Source organism: Sminthopsis crassicaudata, chromosome 5 (assembly GCF_048593235.1).
Source record: "Sminthopsis crassicaudata isolate SCR6 chromosome 5, ASM4859323v1, whole genome shotgun sequence".
Lineage (NCBI taxonomy): Eukaryota > Metazoa > Chordata > Mammalia > Dasyuromorphia > Dasyuridae > Sminthopsis > Sminthopsis crassicaudata.
The window spans coordinates 159918569-159937460 of NC_133621.1; the positions used below are offsets into that span (position 1 = coordinate 159918569).

Here is an 18892-nt window from a genome sequence, read left to right on the forward strand (position 1 = left end):
GCTTAATAAATATTAAGTATTTGATACTGGCATTTTACAAAGTTCTGGGGATAGAAGGGAAGCAAAAACCAAACTCTCTACTCCCAAGGGTGCTTATGTTTTAAAGGTAGATAATATAAATTATTAGAATACAAGATAGAGAATACCATGGGTGAAGTTAATCTAAAAAGGCAATAGTAGTTATGGGAATGGGGAGAGGCTTTCAGAGCTGAGTCTGGAAATAAGGAAACTAAGAAGCTGAAGGGGAAGACAGCCAATGGAAAAAATGCAGACAGGAGATTGTCATGTTTGAGGAGATAAAAACAAGTCAGCATAGTAGATTGTAGAATTTGGTGAGAGTAAGGTATAAAAAGGCTGGAAAGGCAGGAAGGATGCCTGTTACGAAGAGCTTTAAATGTCAAACAGAAGACTTTATATTTGATCCTAGAAGCTATTGGAATTCATTCAGTGGAGGGCAGAATACATGGGCAGGCATATAGTATAGAAAAATCACTGGCAGATGAATGAAGGATAGATTGGAGTTGGGGGAAACTTGAGGCAAGGAGACTGTCAAGGAGCAACAAAATTCTGTGAAATTACTCATAAGCAATTCAGTCTATATTTTCCTTATTTGCTTCTGGAAAAATAGTAGCATTTGAAGGCTTGATAGAATTAGCATAATGTCATCTTTTAATATGAGGCTACTGAAAATGATGGACAGTGGTCCATCCTTCCCTAAAACTCAAAAGATTATACTGCTGACTGTATTGAAAAGATAAATGACTTGCATTCATTTCTAATTTGATTCTGTGCATTTCCACAGAAAGTTATGAGGATTTCCAATGTTCTATTCACCAAAAAAAACAAAACAAAACACAACAAACTTTATACCTCTCAAGAAGCCCCCAGAATCACTCTATAAAATTAAATTGTGTTAGTTGATGAGTATTTGCTCAAATAAGCTTTTTGATTTATACTTGTTTTCTGCTTTCATAATTTTGGTGCATTTCTGAAAATACAATACCAGGGCTGCAGACTCTCCACTAGTAAATTACTTAAGCCTTTTTACATTTGGCTATTATGCATGAATCACAATCTAGATTTAGAGCTGGAAGGGACATCATTTTTGGAAGCAAAATGGATATTTTGAGATATTTACATAAAATTCAGTAATAAAAAGCAAATACATAATGTTGGATGAAAATCTAAATAGAAGGTGGTGCTATTGGTAGATAAAGCTTAGATTTTCCTTGTGGGGAATAGTAGATAGATAATGTTTAGATTATCTCTTGAGTCCTGGCCCTCCATGGTAATGATGAATCCTACTATAAGTTTGGACAAATAATAAAATTTCCCATTAATTGTCTAATGAACCTAACACAGGTCACTGAATTCTCCCTGGTTGATGGAACACAATTCAGTGTAACAACTTGTATAAGCCAAACATTTCTCTAAAAACAATTTTAAAAGGGGAGAGGTTAAAAACTAATTTCTTACCCACTCAGAATAGTTTTACTCTTTAAAAAAGTTACATTACAATTTTGTCTAGTTAATTAAATATTTTAAAAAGTCACTTTAAAATATTTAATTTAATAAAAACAGATTATGTAGTTCATTAAAAAAATGTTTTAATATAAAGGTTGTTTCTGAACAAACAAAAACAAAATGACATAAGATATTCCAGTAATGAAAAAAATGCTTTCTCAAAAGTACTATGATGCCACTTCAACAGTAATTGCTTCACATTTTCCAGTATCCTGATCTGTGCACGTCACATGTAAAGATCCATCCCTACAAAAAAAAAAAAAAAAGTGCAGACTTGTTATAAAAAAGTCATAGAAATTCTTGAAGTACTTTAGGGGGCACTGTTTAAAAAAAAAATTATAGCAAACTTAGTTTTAGGGAAGCAGACTTACATTTGGAATAAATACATTTCATTTCCCAGACTTTAAACAGATTATCTAATGTTCCACATTTGTGGAACTTTTTTTTTTTCCTCCCTTAAAGCAGTAACTACTTGGCTAAAACAGCCACTTATGATATCAAATTAAGTTTAACTTGTGTGAAATTAAGATGAGCCAGAATATCTCAGTTTAATCAATGAGGTACAATGAAACTAGATGGGTGGGAGGAGGGGAAGAGTCCTTTGTATTACGTGATTAAATGTAAAAAATTCACTCATGACAAATCAGATTGTACATTTTTGTTAGGAACATTTCTTTAGAAAACCCACATACTTTAAATTCATTATGGCACTAGCTTTACCAAGTGAGAAAAATACAGCTGCTTGCTACTGTTGTCAGGTATATTTTGGTAATTGCCTCTCTACATAGTATAAAGAGTTATTGTGTGAAAACCTGGGATAATATAAGATTTTTATATTTTGAGGAACTAAGATGGGCCTGGAGACATTCCACAACTACCAAAAAGAATTGACCTTATTTTTGAACAAGTAAGCAGTGGAAATTGTATCATATTTTCCAAGGAAATAGCACTGTATATTGTTTAAATGAGGTCTCTGAAAACAGATATGATCACTTTTTTTGATTAAAAGTAAAATGTAAAGTACAACTGAATGTAAAGTTAGGTTTTTTCAAATTAAGATATATTGTAATTTACTGGAAAGAAACATAATTTATGCAATAAAATAAAGCTTAAGGTATTATAACGACTACCGCTCAAAAAAAGCAACAGATTTTCTTTGACTTCAGAGCTGGTTCTCTATCCATCGTGCCACCTAGCTATGTTGATTTTCAGTACTGAATAGGTTTTGCCTAGTTTTCACAAAATAAACTAACCAACTGAGGCATGAAATACAGAAATTCTCAAAATTTAAAGTTTTTTTTTTTAAAACATTAGTAAACACATTTTTGTACCTTTTCATGGTGAGAACAGCTAGTATATCATGGAGTCCATTTTCTTTTTTATCTAAATCCTGTAGTATAATCTGTTTATGAGAGAAAGAATGTTTAAAAGAGCTAAATCAAAGTATCATCTTAACTTATAAACTGATCAAAGTTATTTATTACAGAAATTAGAAAATGTCAGACCATGACCAGATGAAACCAGATTGAGCTGTTTTTTCACCTTTGGTTAATTCTTTGTAGATTGAATGCTAGATTTCCTTATCACACACATGCTTCATTGCTTGTTTTGATTGTGTTTTTAAAGATGGAGATTACTCCAAGAAAATAAATAAACTTGGTAGTTTTTTTTTTTTTTTTAAAGAGATTTTCCAATGACAGAGACACTGCAGTGGCTACTCATATAGATTTTTTTTTTTTTTTTTTTGCTGAGGCAATTGGGGTTAAGTGACTTGCCCAGAGTCACACAGCTAGGAAGTGTTAAATATCTGAGACCAGACTTGAACTCAGGTCCTCCTGACTTTAGGGCTGGTGCTCTATTCACTGTATCACCTAGTTGCCCCTAAATTCATACTTTTAAAGGATTATCCAAAACCACAATGAAACAGGATGAATTCCACCAAATCACAAGGGAAAATGAAAAACATGCTAAGAAGTGAAATGACTGCTGCAAAATTACCCTACTTAGAAAACAAGCCAAGGTCTTCAGAGGAAACTAGTAGCTAAAGGAATTCTGATTCTTTCAAAGAACAGTAATAGATTTCTTCAAAGTTAGAAGAGTAAGAAAACCAGGAGAAAAAAAGCTGCCAACTGTTATAAAGAAAAAGTACATATACGCAAGCCAATACAAAAACTAGTATTAAATGGAAAAAACATTTTTATTGATAAAACTCATTAAAATAATTTTTTTTAAACAGGGAAAAACCATCTTCTTACTTTCCTACCCCACAATCTTCTGCCCCCCTACTTCCTCCCCAATTAAGGACTAAAGAAAATAAAACACATATATAGTCTAGCAAAATATGCATATTGGCATTCTGAACTGAGTCCATCTCTCTTATCAAGAGAGCATTTGTTAGGATTCATCATTAATCCTCTGGAATCATAGTTGGTCATTATACTGATACTAGTTCTGTTTACTTCAATCTGGAACAATTCATATAAATCTTACCAAGTTTCCCTGGAACTATCTGCTTCATTATTTCTTAACAGCACAATTATCACATATAACTTATTTAACCATTCCCAGACCTTGTCTAATTATACTCCCTCTATGGACTCATAATGATGACAGGATTCAGAGGGGAATACATATTATATTACATATTTCCCCACACTCTACATCAGGGGTTCTCAAACTATGGCCCGTGGGCCAGATGTGGCCCACTGGGTTATGGCAAATGGGCTGAGGGATGGAGACAGAGTGTGAGTTTTTGTTTTTACTGTAGTCCGGCCCTCCAAAAGTCTGAGGGACAGTGAACTGGTCCCCTATTTAAAAAGTTTGAGGACCACTGCTCTACATGAAGGTATGATCTTGAGATCTTTTGAAATAGCCAAACTTTCCCTGAGGGGGAGGTTTCTTTGACTACAAAATATAAGCAAAGCCTTGGGGTTCATTCTTCATTTGTTTTTCTTTTTATGTTTCTCTTAATTCCTGTGTTTTTAACCTCAAAGCTCTTACAAAGCTCTGATCTTTTATTAGGAAATATTTTGAACTCTATTTCATTAAAAGTCAATTCTGTTCTCCTCTCTCCCCTAACCCCTAGCATTATATTAAGTTTTGTTGATTAAGTTATTCTTGGCTGTAAGCCTTTATCTTTTACCTTTTGTAATACTGTATTCCAAGTTTTCTGCTCCTTCAGAGCAGATCGGATTGTGATTCCTTGGTTCTTGAATTCTTTCTAGCTACTAGCCATGGTTTTTTATTTATTTTTTGGGGGATATGCTTTGTATTTCTACTTTATCTTCTATTTTCTTTTAAGATTTCTTGAAAGATATCCAGGTTCTTTTTTTTTTTTTTTGTTCACAGAAGAAAGGTAGTGCAACGATTAACTTTATCTTTTTTCGACTTAGTGTTTTGGTTTTTTTTGGCTATATTTTACATCTTCTGTTTCTACCCTCCTCCCCAAATCTTTTGGCTGTGTTTTAAACTATCTTATTGTCTTATTGTGTCACTGGCTTCTATTTGGTACATTCAAATTTTAAGGGAGTTGTCATTTGGGCAAGGTTTTATACCTCTTGTATCAAACTATTCCCTTTTCAATTTTTATTATTTCATTCCTCAAGTCCAATTTTTTCCTAAAGTATTCTATACTGACAAAAACAGTTTTAAATTTTTAAAAAACTCTTACTTCTTCTCTCCCAGGAATTCTAGTTGAATTTATGCTCAAGCTGGTTTTTTTTTTCCCCACTGAAGCTTTGCTTATAGATATTTTGGAGTTAAAAAAAATTTCCCTTCAGGGGAAGTTTGGCTATTTTGAAAGAAGATCCCAAGACCATACCTTCATGTAGAATGTGGGGAAACTTTGTCTCTCAAGCAGAACTGGCACCAAAATATTTGGGATTTTTTTTGTTTGCTCATTCTTTCAGCCTATTTTTTGACTTTGGACTTGGATATCAACACTGGGCTGAATATACTTATGGAAAGAAAATCTGGGTTCTTCCTTGAATTCCAAAGGTTGTTATTTTAAGATCTGAAAGACAACAACTCAGGTTCAAGACCTGAAGCCTTTCAATGTTCCCAGAGTAGTCTGATCAAGATTCAAATTCAGATTGGTCTCCTGGTCTAAACTGTGCAGGTTCCTAACCTTTATCTAGTTCTGAGCAACAGGAAACTGCTGCTAGATTCAGTCACTAAAATCCAGCTGACAAGGCTTTGCTGGTAGTGTGACAGATGTACACCTTCTCTTTACTAACCTCCTACAGCTCCACTCTTTGATTTCAGGATTTCTCTGGCGGATTCAGTATGGGTTATAGCCAAAATTCTGCTTGCTAGCTTTTGAGCTGCATGCCACCACTCCTGATCATGAAAATTCATTAAGTTTCCTCAGCCTTCCTGGATCTATGACCCAGAACTTGGTAATGGGCCACAAAAATGGCAGTTAGCACCTTTCCCACATTCTATATGAAAGTATGGTCTTAGGATCTCCTTTTGAAATGGCCAAAGAGGGGAACATCTTCATAGTCACACATGTAACTTTGGATTTTATGGAATCACAAACTTTGAGCTGGAGTGGACCTCAGAGGACATCAGGCTCACCTTTTATACAGAAGGAAAAATGAAACCTTTAGCCCAGCTGCTCTATGGGAGTTGAAATGCCCCCATGCCGGCCAAATCCTTCCCCCAGGATCCACAAAAATCTGCTTCAAAATGCTGACCTGGTCTAAATAGATGACCCACTGTGAATTTTCCTTGGATTTACCCCATCAGGGATTTGGTCTGGTAAGTTTTATAGATATTTAGTGGAATTTTAGAAGGGAAAGGCAGGAACTTGTCATACTTCTTTATATTACTCCACCATCTTGGCTCCACTTCTTCACTAAATTATAAAACATTTGTAGTCTGAAGCTTTTTTTTTTCTTTTCAAATCCCAGTGGTCCTGAAAGTCTTGTTCCCACTGAGGAAATGAAATGATAACCTCTGGCAAATTTATTGATATACTTTAAAACACTAATTTAAAAAAAACTTACCAAGGCTAAATTTAGAAAATTAGACTATCCAAGGTATGTTTATTATCTAGCGTAACAAAAATATGATTTCATGATGACCAATTGAAGATCAAAATATTATGAATTCAATACCAGATCATTTTTTAAAAGGCACTGCAGCAAAAGGATATACTGCATTTTTTAAAAAAGATGTAAAATATTGAAAGGTTTATTGTATAAGTTAAACTTGTTCTAGTTAATCTGCAGTACTCAATTGGAAGATTTTATGCCAGATGAAAAAGTGATCTCTCCCTTCTCAAATTTCTCAGGGTACTACATATGGGAACCCCTCACCCTGATCACTTTCTGTTCTTTATCATACTTATTTGTCTACTTGAGTTTTCCTGTATATCTCTCCCTTCCCTTATTACAACATGGACTTCCTAAAGCCAGGAACAGTGCTATTTTTCATCTTTAAAAACATCAACGCTAATATTTTTTTTCCCCCTGAGGCTGGGGTTAAGTGACCTGCCCAGGGTCACACAGCTAGGAAGTGTTAAGTGTCTGAGACCAAATTTGAACCTGGGTCCTCCTGAATTCAAGGCTGGTGCTTTATCTACTGCGCCACCTAGCTGCCCCTAATAAATATTTTGTACAAAGATAATACTGGTTAGATAGAACAAATTTTTCTGAGACCAAAATTGTCTTGTTTTGAACATGTTGGATATAGTGGGTCATTTGTTTAGCTTTTCTCTATATCTAATTTCCCTGCTGCAATTTTCCTGTGATGAATATAAATCAGACTATATCAATCTATTGTTACTGAAAAAAAAAAAAAAAATGGAGGAAGGGTTTAGATGATGTAATCAAATACATTTTTCCTTTTTCCATCTTAATGGCATATTTTTAATTAAAATTTTCAGACAGTGCTTTCCTTAAAAAAAAAAAACAAAACAAAACAAAAAACCCCAAACTTTCTTTTTGTCATGTCAAACCCATGTTTGTGTCATGCTCTTTTACATGTGTAGATAAGTTTTTCTGAAAAGGTTTTTATAAATTGGATTTTTTGGGAAAATATAAGATCTTGTGCTTTAATATCTATTAACATTACATCATCTGTCACTGGTCACTAACAGTGGATCTAGCTCTTCTTTAAATCTACTTTTTGCCCTGTATGTAACTTAAAAGAAAGCCCTTTATAGTATTCATAATATTTTTGGGTATATTTCAGTTCATTTTTTGCTTTGGCTTTCCTGAAAGTAATCTTAGTATTTTGTGCCACTATATATTGCATTAATGCATCCTTCATTCTTATTTGTGTATAAGACCTTTTTTTACAAGGCTTATCAAAGAGGTTCCTATGAAACCACAGCAGTTGCTTTACACATCTTTCCTGATTTTTTCCTCTTTAGGAATATATGCATTTGTGTTGTCAGAACCCCATATCTCCTTCCTCTTGAGCCATTTTCCCTTTTAGAATGCCTGTCTACAAGATTACATCTATTCATTTTCTTAACTTTTTGAAGTCTGTTAGCATGGTGTAATGTAAAAATATTGGACTTATAATCAGACACCTGGGTTCAAGGTATGGTTTTGTCACTTGATATGTGTGACCTTGGATAAGAAATTTAACTTCAACAGGTTTTGATTTCCTTATGTATAGAATGTGGGGCTGGACCTTTAAGTTCCCTATCTGGTTCAAAGTTTATGATTCTATAAAAATTAGGGTTACATGTTTTGATTATGGACTGTTTTCTTCTTTGGCTACTTCAAATTGAAGATAACATGGTCACATTCTCCTGAGGTTCTCATTATTCCAACTTCTTCAACGAGGTCCTTTTTGGTCATAAATAAAATCAGAATATCAGTCCCTCCCTCATGCTGCTTTCTTTACTTTTTGAAAGAGGACATTATTGATATGGTAAACCAAGAATTTATCCTATGCTTTTAGCATTTTAGCAGAATGAGAGTTTCGGATGATATATGAATAGGAAGCACTCCCTATCTTGTACCAGTCTGTGTTAGTAAAGCTTCGTCTTTAATTTCCATCTGGCAAATTTACTTTTAGCATGCTATCACAATGATAATGCTTTTATCTTACTATTCTCACTCATATGTTCTACACTGAATTCCAATTCCAAGCTATGATTTCATTGTTATAGGCAACTCACAGATGAGGAACTCCTTCTACCAAGCAGATTGTAATCAAAAGGTATACTCAAAATACTCAGAGGTTAAGTGCTTTGCCCACGGCTATACAGCCTGTTTAGATCAGATAGACCTTATATCCATGTTTTTCTGGCTTTGAAATTTACTACATCACACTGTTCCTCTGTGCTTCCTTAATTCAAATTCAGGGGCATTGAGACAGAAGTGCATTTCTACTCTCAATAATGTTTAAGCTTGGGTTGCAGTATAAATCCCATTCACTAAACTCTAAGTGATAAATATTATGCTTGCATTTGCTTCCTTGTAATAAAAAAAATAAAATTTGGGGTTCACATTTTAAAATTACCAATTGTGATTTAAGAGTATACATCTAAGGTCATTAATATTGGCCCAATTCTCTTCCTACTTATTTCCTTCTCTGAATTACTAGCCACCCAACCATTACTGTTTTTTCTTATTTTTGATCATGTAGCCCATGAATAATATAGTCCAAATTTGCATTTTTAGCTACTCTACATGAAGTTATAGATGTGACTTTGGACAGATAATTCTCTAGAAGTAAAAGAGAAAAATTAGTTGTTAACATGTAAACTCAGGATTCTCACCTGTGCAAATTTATTTTCATCTTTTGCAGAATGTTTTCCTATTGACTCATAGAGTTCAAGACATACTGAGGATATACTTCCTGGGGCTTGTAATGTGTGTTGTCTTCGAGCTGGCAAAGGAGTCCCTGATGGGAACAGTATGGTGAATCTATTGGCTCCTGATTCATCCACTCCCTAAATAAGCAAAAACCACATGACTACTAATAATTTTAACACAATAAATTTTGTAAGGATGTTATAACAAAACTTACTGAGTTTATTACAAAACTTATAAAAGTTGGACATACCTTCACTAAAATATCTTTTGCAGAACATTCAATAGCAAGAGGTTCTTCTTCTAATAAAATATTTTCTTTGCCAACAAGAATTCCAGCTTCTGTAGCTGCACCAATAGGAATAACTTCATCCGGAGGAATTGAATTCAGAAGCTCAACAGCTGGAAAAAGATCTTTAATCAGCTGTTGTAGCTTTGGGATTCGAGCTGATCCTCCACAAAGTACAACCTGGGAAAAAAAGCATACATTCTTACTGTCTGAATAATGTGTTTTTCAGAATTAAACAATATTAATCTTGTAATGAAGTATTAAAAGTTCCTTATTAGAAGCATCCTTGATTTTAATCAGCTATTTCTGTGAAATGTTATTAGAAAATAATACAGCATTTCATTTTACATGAAATGATATATTGGGCAATATTTTGTAGTTATTGAGTTTAAAAATATTTAATTTCTTATGTTCCTTATACTATTCTGTTGAATATTATTATATTAACTTGATTTTAATAATAATAAAATATTAACATAATAAACTAATATATATCATTAAATTTCAAGTATGAGTCTGCTGAAAGCTGGTAATGTTGTCTGAAGACCAACCAAACAAAGCTCAGACAATCTTATTATGGAAATTATGTGGTAATGACTTTTCTAGACAAAGAAGTTATCAGGATCACCTACAACAACTTTTAGCCAAAGAGTTCTCAGGAAATAGCCAACCAGCTTCCACATACCAGAAAACCCTAAGTTCACACCAAACCAAATCTAATGAGAATGTACTGTAAATGACTTCTCCAGAACTGCACAAAGCATCACAAAGAAGTTTGAAGACAACAGAAAATAGAGACTTCTAGAGGGATCAGTGGAAGTTGAATATATAGCCTGAAAAGCTCTGTTTCTGGAGACAGCAAGAGTGAAAGATTCTTATAAGAAATACCCAGAGTCTTCAGGAAAACTCAGGTGCTAAGGAGCAGTGGCAACAATCAGCATGTTGTATGACAACCTGACCAGAATATCTCAAGCCACGGGCCCGAAAGCCTAGGACCTGTACTTGAAATTCCAAAGAGAACCTGAAGATCTAAACACCTTGAACCTCAAAAGATCCAAGGAAAGCCTAACTATAGGAGATGAATGTCAGCACAAAAGGGTAATGGGGTGGAACATGGTTCTGGCACAAAACTTTGGCTCAGGAACTAAAGATGAAAAGATAAGTAAGTCAAAGAAAGTACTAATATTAGTATCTGAAATTATGAAAAATCTATAGGTTATATAGTGGATAGAACACTGGCTCTGAAGTAGAAGGACTCGAGTTCAAATCCAGATTTAGACACTTGACACATTAGCTATGTGACTTAGCAAGTCACAACTCTGCATTGCTAAAGGAAAAAGAATACTTAGAATATATGAAAATTTAAAAAGTGAAATAAAATCGCTAATGAAGGAGCATAACTAGTTTAGAAGAAAGTGGTGTGTGACTTGAATGTTAAAAATCATTACAAAAAATTAGAAGTGAAGCAGATCATAAACCTTTCATAGCTACAGGTTAATTGAACTAGAGCATTGCATTTGCAAAAAAATAAAATATGCTTTAAATTACACGAAGCTAAAAAGTTTCTACAAAAATAAAATACATCTACCCTTTGATCTATACAGAATAGTGGGACTGCATTCCAAGAAGATCATAAAAAAGGGAAAAGGACCCACATGTGCAAAAATGTTTGTGGCAGCCCTTTTTTATAACAGCAAGAAGCTGGAAACTGAGTGGATGCCTATTAGTTGGAGAATGGCTGAATAAGTTATGGTATATGGATGAAATGGGATATTATTCTCTAATAAATGATGAGTAAGCTGATTTCAGAAAAGCCTGGAAAGATTTACATGAACTGATACTGAGTAAGTGAGCAGAACCAAGAGAACATTGTACACAAAATTCAAAATTCTATAATGATCAGCTGTGATAGACTTGGCTGTTTCTAGAGAGAAAACTATGGAAACTGAATGTATATCAAAGAATAGTATTTCCACTTTTTTTTTTGTTTGCTTCATTTTTTTTCTTGTGGTTTTTTTTCCTTTTTTATTGCACAACATGACAAATATGAAAATGTTTTAAAAAACTGTACGTATTTAACCTCTATCCCATTGCTTGCTGTCTTGGGGAAGGAAGAAATATGGTAATCATGGAGAAAAATTTGGGACACAGTTTTACAAAAATGAATGTTGAAAACTGTCTTTACATATATTTGGAAAATAAAAAAATTTGTTAAATCCTCTATATCAAGTGCGCAAGATAAAAAGACTACCAATAGATATGACTTAAAGGATATAAACGAATGGTTTTCAAAAAATGAATAGCAAACTATCAGTAACTATTGAAAGAATGTTTCAAATCATTGAAGTGCTTTCTGGTGGATGAAGAACCAAAAGAAATCACAAAGTTTCAAAATTATTAGTAATTTACTGGTGTAGAAATTATGGAATGAATTTTACTTTTGGGTTATGGGAAAATAAATTCTGATTTACTTTTTTTTTTTTTTTTTTTGATTTGTACTTGGCAGAAGTACTTTAATATGTTTACTGTGATATAAATTTCATCATTACTTTACTATCTACTTTTATATTATACTTAGAAATAACAGATCCTGCAGTTACTTATGACATGAGTAAGTATTTATCTTAACATATAGCACTAAGTTATAAATTTTTCAGTGATTTAAAACCCCTAAAGATTCAGGGGCTTTAAATTCTTGAGGAACCCAGGGGATGCTGAGGTACATCCACTATATGACATAAAATGGCTTTCAATATCATCTAGTAAGGCAACAGTTTTCAAAGTTTTTTGATCTTGTACTTTAGTAGTAAAAAAAAAAAAATTAAAAAAAATTACTACATGTATATTTATTTACTTATTTAAATAACTTGCAGTTATAAAATGACTTCAATAAAGTATATAATTATAAAGCATATGTAAACATTTTAAAAGATGAGTTAAATCACATATATTCCCAAAGTCAATAGGAAACCACTGAAATTTACTGAGTGACAAGTACCTTAAGAAAATAATTTTGATCACCTACATAAAAGGCTGGATTGGAGAGGGAAGGACCAATTAGGAAATTATTGTAGTAGTCTAAGTGAAAGATGATGAGAGAGTATGGTTGTATGAGTATACTATTTGAACAAATGGCATGAAGATAAAAAAATCAAGAATGACATCAAGGTCAAAAAAATGATTGTATACTCAAAAAAAAACATTAGCTAAGTTCAGGAGGAGTGAGTTTGTTGGAAAGGACAACAATCGGTTCTATAGTATAAACCACAACTCACTCTGTGCTTGCTTAACTCTGTCCCTCAAAACAAACTAACTTTAGTTTACAAAAACAAAAAACCAAACAAGGGAGGGGATTTGGAGCTCTTACCAGGTTATCTAAGGAACTGGGCAAGAAGACATTTGGGAGTAGAGGAAGAGTGACTTGTCTACAATATTTCTTATACAAATGCTCAACTGCCATCATGGGGGTGGATACTGGCTGGAGAAGGGAAGAGGTTGGGAGGCTGCAGGGCAATGGAAAGTCACAGTTTGAGGGAATAGAGTGGAAAAATATTTTGTAATAACAGATGAAGAGTGGTATGGTTGTGCTTTGGAATGAAGTACTGTGGTCTGTTACCCGTTGGGGGGAGAGTACAACATGACCTATATTCCCACTTTTAGGTTAGTTGATTACTTAATTCTTGGGACCATGACAGTCCTCTTTTTCTAGGGACATTTAAAAGGAATAACAAAATATCTACTAGTTGGCACTAAAATTTTTCATATTTGGATGCTTCTTTCATAAAACTCCACGAAACTAAAAAGTTCCTTTTTCTAGATAGAACTTAGTAAAGGCCTTGAACTTGTCCACAAAATACAGGGTCTGTGTTATAAAAAACACTCTGGTAACATAGTATCTTTGAACCTTTTGGGGTTTGTTACAAAAGACCCATCCTAAGGTATACAGTATAGGAATTGTGCACATAGTCTTCATGAGAAACAATTATGTTTTCTTTTGAGTTTTTATGTCACTAATCTCAAAAGTGAATGGGACAAAGAAGAGAATTAATCGATAAAGACTGGGCCTCTTTCATGTTAGGATAGAAATTTGGGGAAATGCTAAATTAGTCCCTAGTTAAAGATACATTGTATGAGTTAACCCTGAGCTCCTTGAGAGGAAGGAGTTTCTTTGTACTCCCACTGCTTAGTTACTAGGCATATGGCAAGCACTTAATAAATTTGTTCATTGAAGGTCAAAAAGAAGTCTATTTGGATTCAGAAGGAGGGACCTTCCCTAGAGATAATCAACATGGAATGGTCCAAATCTAAATTTCTGAGCCTAAATCTAGTGCTCTTTTCTACTTATATGTTCACTAATATATATTTAAAAAAAAAAAAAATTACTGCCTTAATTTTATGTGAAAATAGACTAAAAAATAACCCAAAAGTCTTCGTGGAATGCAATACTTTTTATTGAAAAAAATTAAATCTTTGTACAAGTGTAAATAGGCAGGAATCCAAATAGTTGGGAAATATTATTCTATGTTGCACAAAGCTCTTAGAAAGTCATTGTTATTCACTAAGCTTAAGATGAGAATAGAACACTAGCATATGAATAATTCTGTTGTTTTAAATTAAACAATATTTAATTTAATGGAATATAGGAATGTATTGTATAAACTTGTAATTTGTTAACAGCAGATAATATAAAATGAACAATCTTCCATTGGCAATACAACTCTCTCTTGTTGTAAAGCCCCTTTTAAGAACCATTTTCAAAACACATTTTCACATTGTCACAAATTAAACAGCTTTTAAAATCAACAGAATTTTTAGAAATCATCATTAAAGATCTTAAAAGCAAACTTCCTCCAATCAAATGCTATTTAAAGCAAATCTTAGTCATTTCATAAACTGCTCAAATATTAAGTAAATTGAAAGAATTTATTCTTTGTTGAAATGACTTATGTATAAAGGGCCTTATAAATGTACATTACAAATATAATCCACAAATTTTAAAAAATTCATAAGAACTCAAAAGTTTTTTTTTTTTTTGCTTTGTGTGTGTATGTTTTTTTTTTTTTTTTTTTTTTTGCTGAGACAATGGGGAAGGGGAGGGTAAGTGACTTGCTCAGTCACATAGCTAGGAAATATTAAGTGCCTGAGGCCACATTTGAACTCAGGTCCTCCTGACTTCAGGGCTGGTGCTTTATCCAGGTGCTATCCTAGCTGCACCTGTCATCGCGAGGATAACCTGCCTTATTCTTCCTAGGCTGACACCACATAATAAGAAACACATTAGTTAGAGAAACATGCAATTACCTTGTTAATATCATCTGATGTAAATTCAACTTGTTCCAAGAGCTTTCTGATAACTTCTATACATTTATTAAAAAGTGGTGAACATATAAGTTCAAATCTGGCTCTATAAAAAAAGAAGAAAAATGAAAATGTTTAGTTATAGAAAACACGACAGGGTAATACTTAAATTAATAATTATTGGAAGCTAAGTTGTTATAACAGCAAAAATTGTAATAACTATGTCACTCTTCTATTTAATAAATTCCAAACTCTCTTATTAACCTCTAAGATGGAATATAAACTCCTCTGCAGCTTGGCATTAAAAGCACCTCAAACTTCCAGTCACTCCCTTCAAGGCATTCTAGAGTCCAACCATACCAGCCTACTCACTGTTCCTTGGACATAATGTTTAGTCCTTAGGCATAACAGTCAATCTCCCATCTTCAATCTCTTTGCACAGGCTCTCTTTCATTCCTGAAATGTTCTTGCTCTTTGCATTTATCTTTTAGAATCTCTGGTTTACTTTAAGACTCAGCTTTTAAAAAGACCTTTGTGGGTCTCCCCACATGCTGGTACTTTTCTTTTTAAGATTACCTCATATCTACTCTCTCTATATATATCTTATGTATAGTCATTTATGCTTTTATTTTATTTATTTCTTCATTTGAATTTAAGCTCCCTCCCTAAGTATGAGGATTATTTTCAATTGTTCTTCTTGTTCCCAGTTCTCAGCACAGAGGTAGGCATATAGTATTTGATTAAGTAAAAGCAAGTTCTTGGCCTAAAGTAGGTAAACAACAGTGCAAAAGCAGGTTTGTTTTTTTTTTTTTTTTGTTTGTTTTTTGTTTTTTAAAGCTCAAGTTTACAAATATTTGAAGATATTTAAAGTCAAATTCAAATAAAATTGTAAGTAAAAAACCTGCCATACAACATTCAAAATATCTTAAATATATAAAAAATATTAGTAATACTGCTAATAATTAACTATTCTACCTATCTTTTATCTTAAACAAGAAAAACACTTAAAAGCCCAATAGGTCAATGTATCAACAAACAATTCATTAAAGAATCTAAAGATTTCATATCAAGATAGTAAAAAGAGCATTAAGAACTCAAAGGAGTTTATAACCAATGAAAGTAGTATAATCTTTTGAATACCTAGAAGAACATTAAGATCTATCACCCTCTAAGACAATTTCAGTGACATCTTACAAGTCATTCAATGATCAAATCCACAACTTGAAAGGGATTATTAGATTCAGTCAGAATAGGCAATTTTGCTTATATGCTACATAAAAGAGGACCAAGTCTTCCTGTGAAGACCAAGGAAAAGAATTCTCTTAGTGAAGGAACAATCATTTGTTAACCACTTCCTAAATTTCACACAAATGAGAAAAAAATCATTTGATTGTATGTATACTACCTTTATGCCTACTTTATGCTATCCGTATGCCTATCAAGAAGTTAAATTCAATAGTGTCAAAGACAGATGACTAATAAAATAGTATCAATATGGATTCTCAATCTAGCATTTAGGAACTATTCATTATCAGAGAACCACTGCAGGCTCTGTCAACGTGAGCAAAATTACTTAAAAGAGATATTGTGTTATATAAAATGATATGTTCTACATGATTTTACGAACTTCAAACTAGGAATCTCACTTCTTCAAGTTAAAACAGATCAAATCTGGAATCTTTTTCACAAATTATCTTCAGCTGTGGAATAAAAAGGCATAGTATTTAGTACAACAAAAACATTACCCAAAAATAAACAAAGGAATGGTCTCTACTAACTCAATTAATTTTAAAAAATTAATTCATAAAAGTCAGATACTCCAACATGATAGAATTTACCTTTTTATTTAGTCTTACCTGGACACATTACAGTCAAAATCTAGACCATCATACAGTGAGTCAACAAAACAGTTTGCACTTCCTAAGGTTGATAAAGAATGTTTTGCAACATCTGCGCTGTTCATTAATTTCATCATGGCTCGGGCATTTCCTTTTACATCATGTTTAAAGGACCTAAATTCAAAACAAAATCTCTGAAACTCAAAAATCACTGGGTCAGTCAGGATTCAGATTAATTAAAAAAAAAAAAAAAAAGAATAAATCCTAGGGATATACAAAGTTCTACTACATTACTTATCAGAATTGTTCACTTTTTAGGTTTTGATTCCTTTGGGTTCTTCAAAGAAAATGTATTTTGTAAACATCCCCAAAGAAGAACCTCTAATTCAAATAAGAAACCGATTTATTTAGTGCCTTGAACTGTTTCCTACTTAGCCAAATTATGCTACAGATATTTTTTTCCTCATCCTCATAATGGCTTTTTTCACATAGATATGAGCATTTTTGCAGATAAACAGAGACTAAATAAAAAGTTATGCAACTGGATTAAAGATATTAAATTAAAATTGGAAACCTACATCTTTTGCCTTTATAATCTTTAATATAGCCTCAAATATATGATAATTTTTGATGTAATATTATCTGAGAAGCCAAGTCAAGCATTAATTAAGCTGCAGAATATCCTCTTTAAAATAACTTGTCAAAAAGAAAATGTCATGCTGTAGTACATTATATCAAACATATCTCCTCTCTTGTCAGAAAGAACAATAATGGTAATCAATGTTCATTTGCAAAGAGCCAACTACTTAAGGCAGCACAGTAGTTTTTGGAAAAACTCTCACTAAACTATAAAGTGGTTTCAATTTGTATCAATGGAGGGAACACATAGCAACAAAATAATAGAACCATGAAATAATGAAGATGAGACATAAAACTTTTTCCTTAGATTTGCATGATGCTTAAATAGGAACAAAATTCCACAGTAAATTTATTTGTCACTTGATTAAAATAAAGACTTCAGAATACAGTCTACTGCCATACAACATTTAAAATATCTTAAGTATATAAAAAATATCAAGAATACTGATAATAATTAACCATTCTGTTGAAAAAATAATAGGTAGTAGCACTTTTATTTTTGTATATTGGAGGGTTGAGGGGTTTTTTTTTTGAAGAAGACTTGTTGATATATGAACCATCATGGAACAAAAAAAACAAAAAAAGAGAGATGAAAATGATAGCATCATACACCTGAGATCTCTATGATGTCCTGGTATCCCACTTCCAATTCTTACTATCCCTTCCAAGTTCTGCTAACTACTTTATTACTTGGCCCATTTCCTATTTTGACCCTACTAAGAGCCAAGAAGAGAAATAAAAGAACACTAGACACCAGAAACACTACAAAACAACATTTTTTCATTTCAATTCTACTTTATGGAAAGATTTTTGTACATTCAAGCTTTTTATATATTTATTTTTTCACTTACCATGTTTTGTTGAAATCAAATCAAAATAGCCCAACACATTCAAAATACAAAGTACCTTCAACAATACTGTCATATGTTCTAGCACAGTGCAAGTCTTATTAGATTCCAATATTTTTACCCTTGCCCATTACAATGAGATCTGTCCAAAACCCAAGGATGGTTTAGGATACATTTTTGACAGCACCTAAGGCAAACTCAAAGAGTAAAAATGTCATGATTATCTTTTTGTAAGAGAATAGAAATTCTGGGCTAAGGGTGTGTAGTTATAACTGTTAAGTTCTTCCACTAGTTGGCGGTAGTGAGCACTAAAGTACAGAACTCAAGAATTTGTCCAGAGTCTGAGAGCAAAGAAAATCCTTTCTTCCTTACAGCATGGTAATTTACATCAACTAATTAAAATTGCTAAAATAATGCTTTCAGACACAAAGGAATACAAATACATATAATCAGGACTTACCTCTGAAATTCTGAAGCTAAATACTGGGCCAAGGCTTCTGTAAAATATACACCACCTATGCTGTCATCAGTATTTGTTGCAAGAACACGGTACATTCCACTGTTTACTTCTATGACACTAATAGATAAGGATGTTCCTCCAAGTTTATAGACCAAGACATTACTTTAAAAAAAAAAAATTTAAAAGATACATGAGTTATCAAGAATTACTATTTTATATTA

General features: G+C 32.7%; 1 protein-coding gene across 1 annotated transcript in view; it reads right to left on the reverse strand.

The window, feature by feature from the left end:
- Positions 1–1590: 1590 nt before the first annotated feature.
- The window catches only part of HSPA14 (heat shock protein family A (Hsp70) member 14), a 31259-nt gene continuing 13957 nt past the window's right edge, over positions 1591–18892 (reverse strand). Inside the window, exons 8-14 of the mRNA XM_074268561.1 lie at positions 18672–18833; positions 16743–16898; positions 14890–14992; positions 9553–9768; positions 9266–9439; positions 2856–2926; positions 1591–1770 (exon numbers count right to left, since the gene is read on the reverse strand). Coding sequence (XP_074124662.1) covers positions 1692–1770; positions 2856–2926; positions 9266–9439; positions 9553–9768; positions 14890–14992; positions 16743–16898; positions 18672–18833 — 961 coding nt within the window. The 3' untranslated portion in view covers positions 1591–1691. The remainder of the gene's footprint in view (positions 1771–2855; positions 2927–9265; positions 9440–9552; positions 9769–14889; positions 14993–16742; positions 16899–18671; positions 18834–18892) is intronic.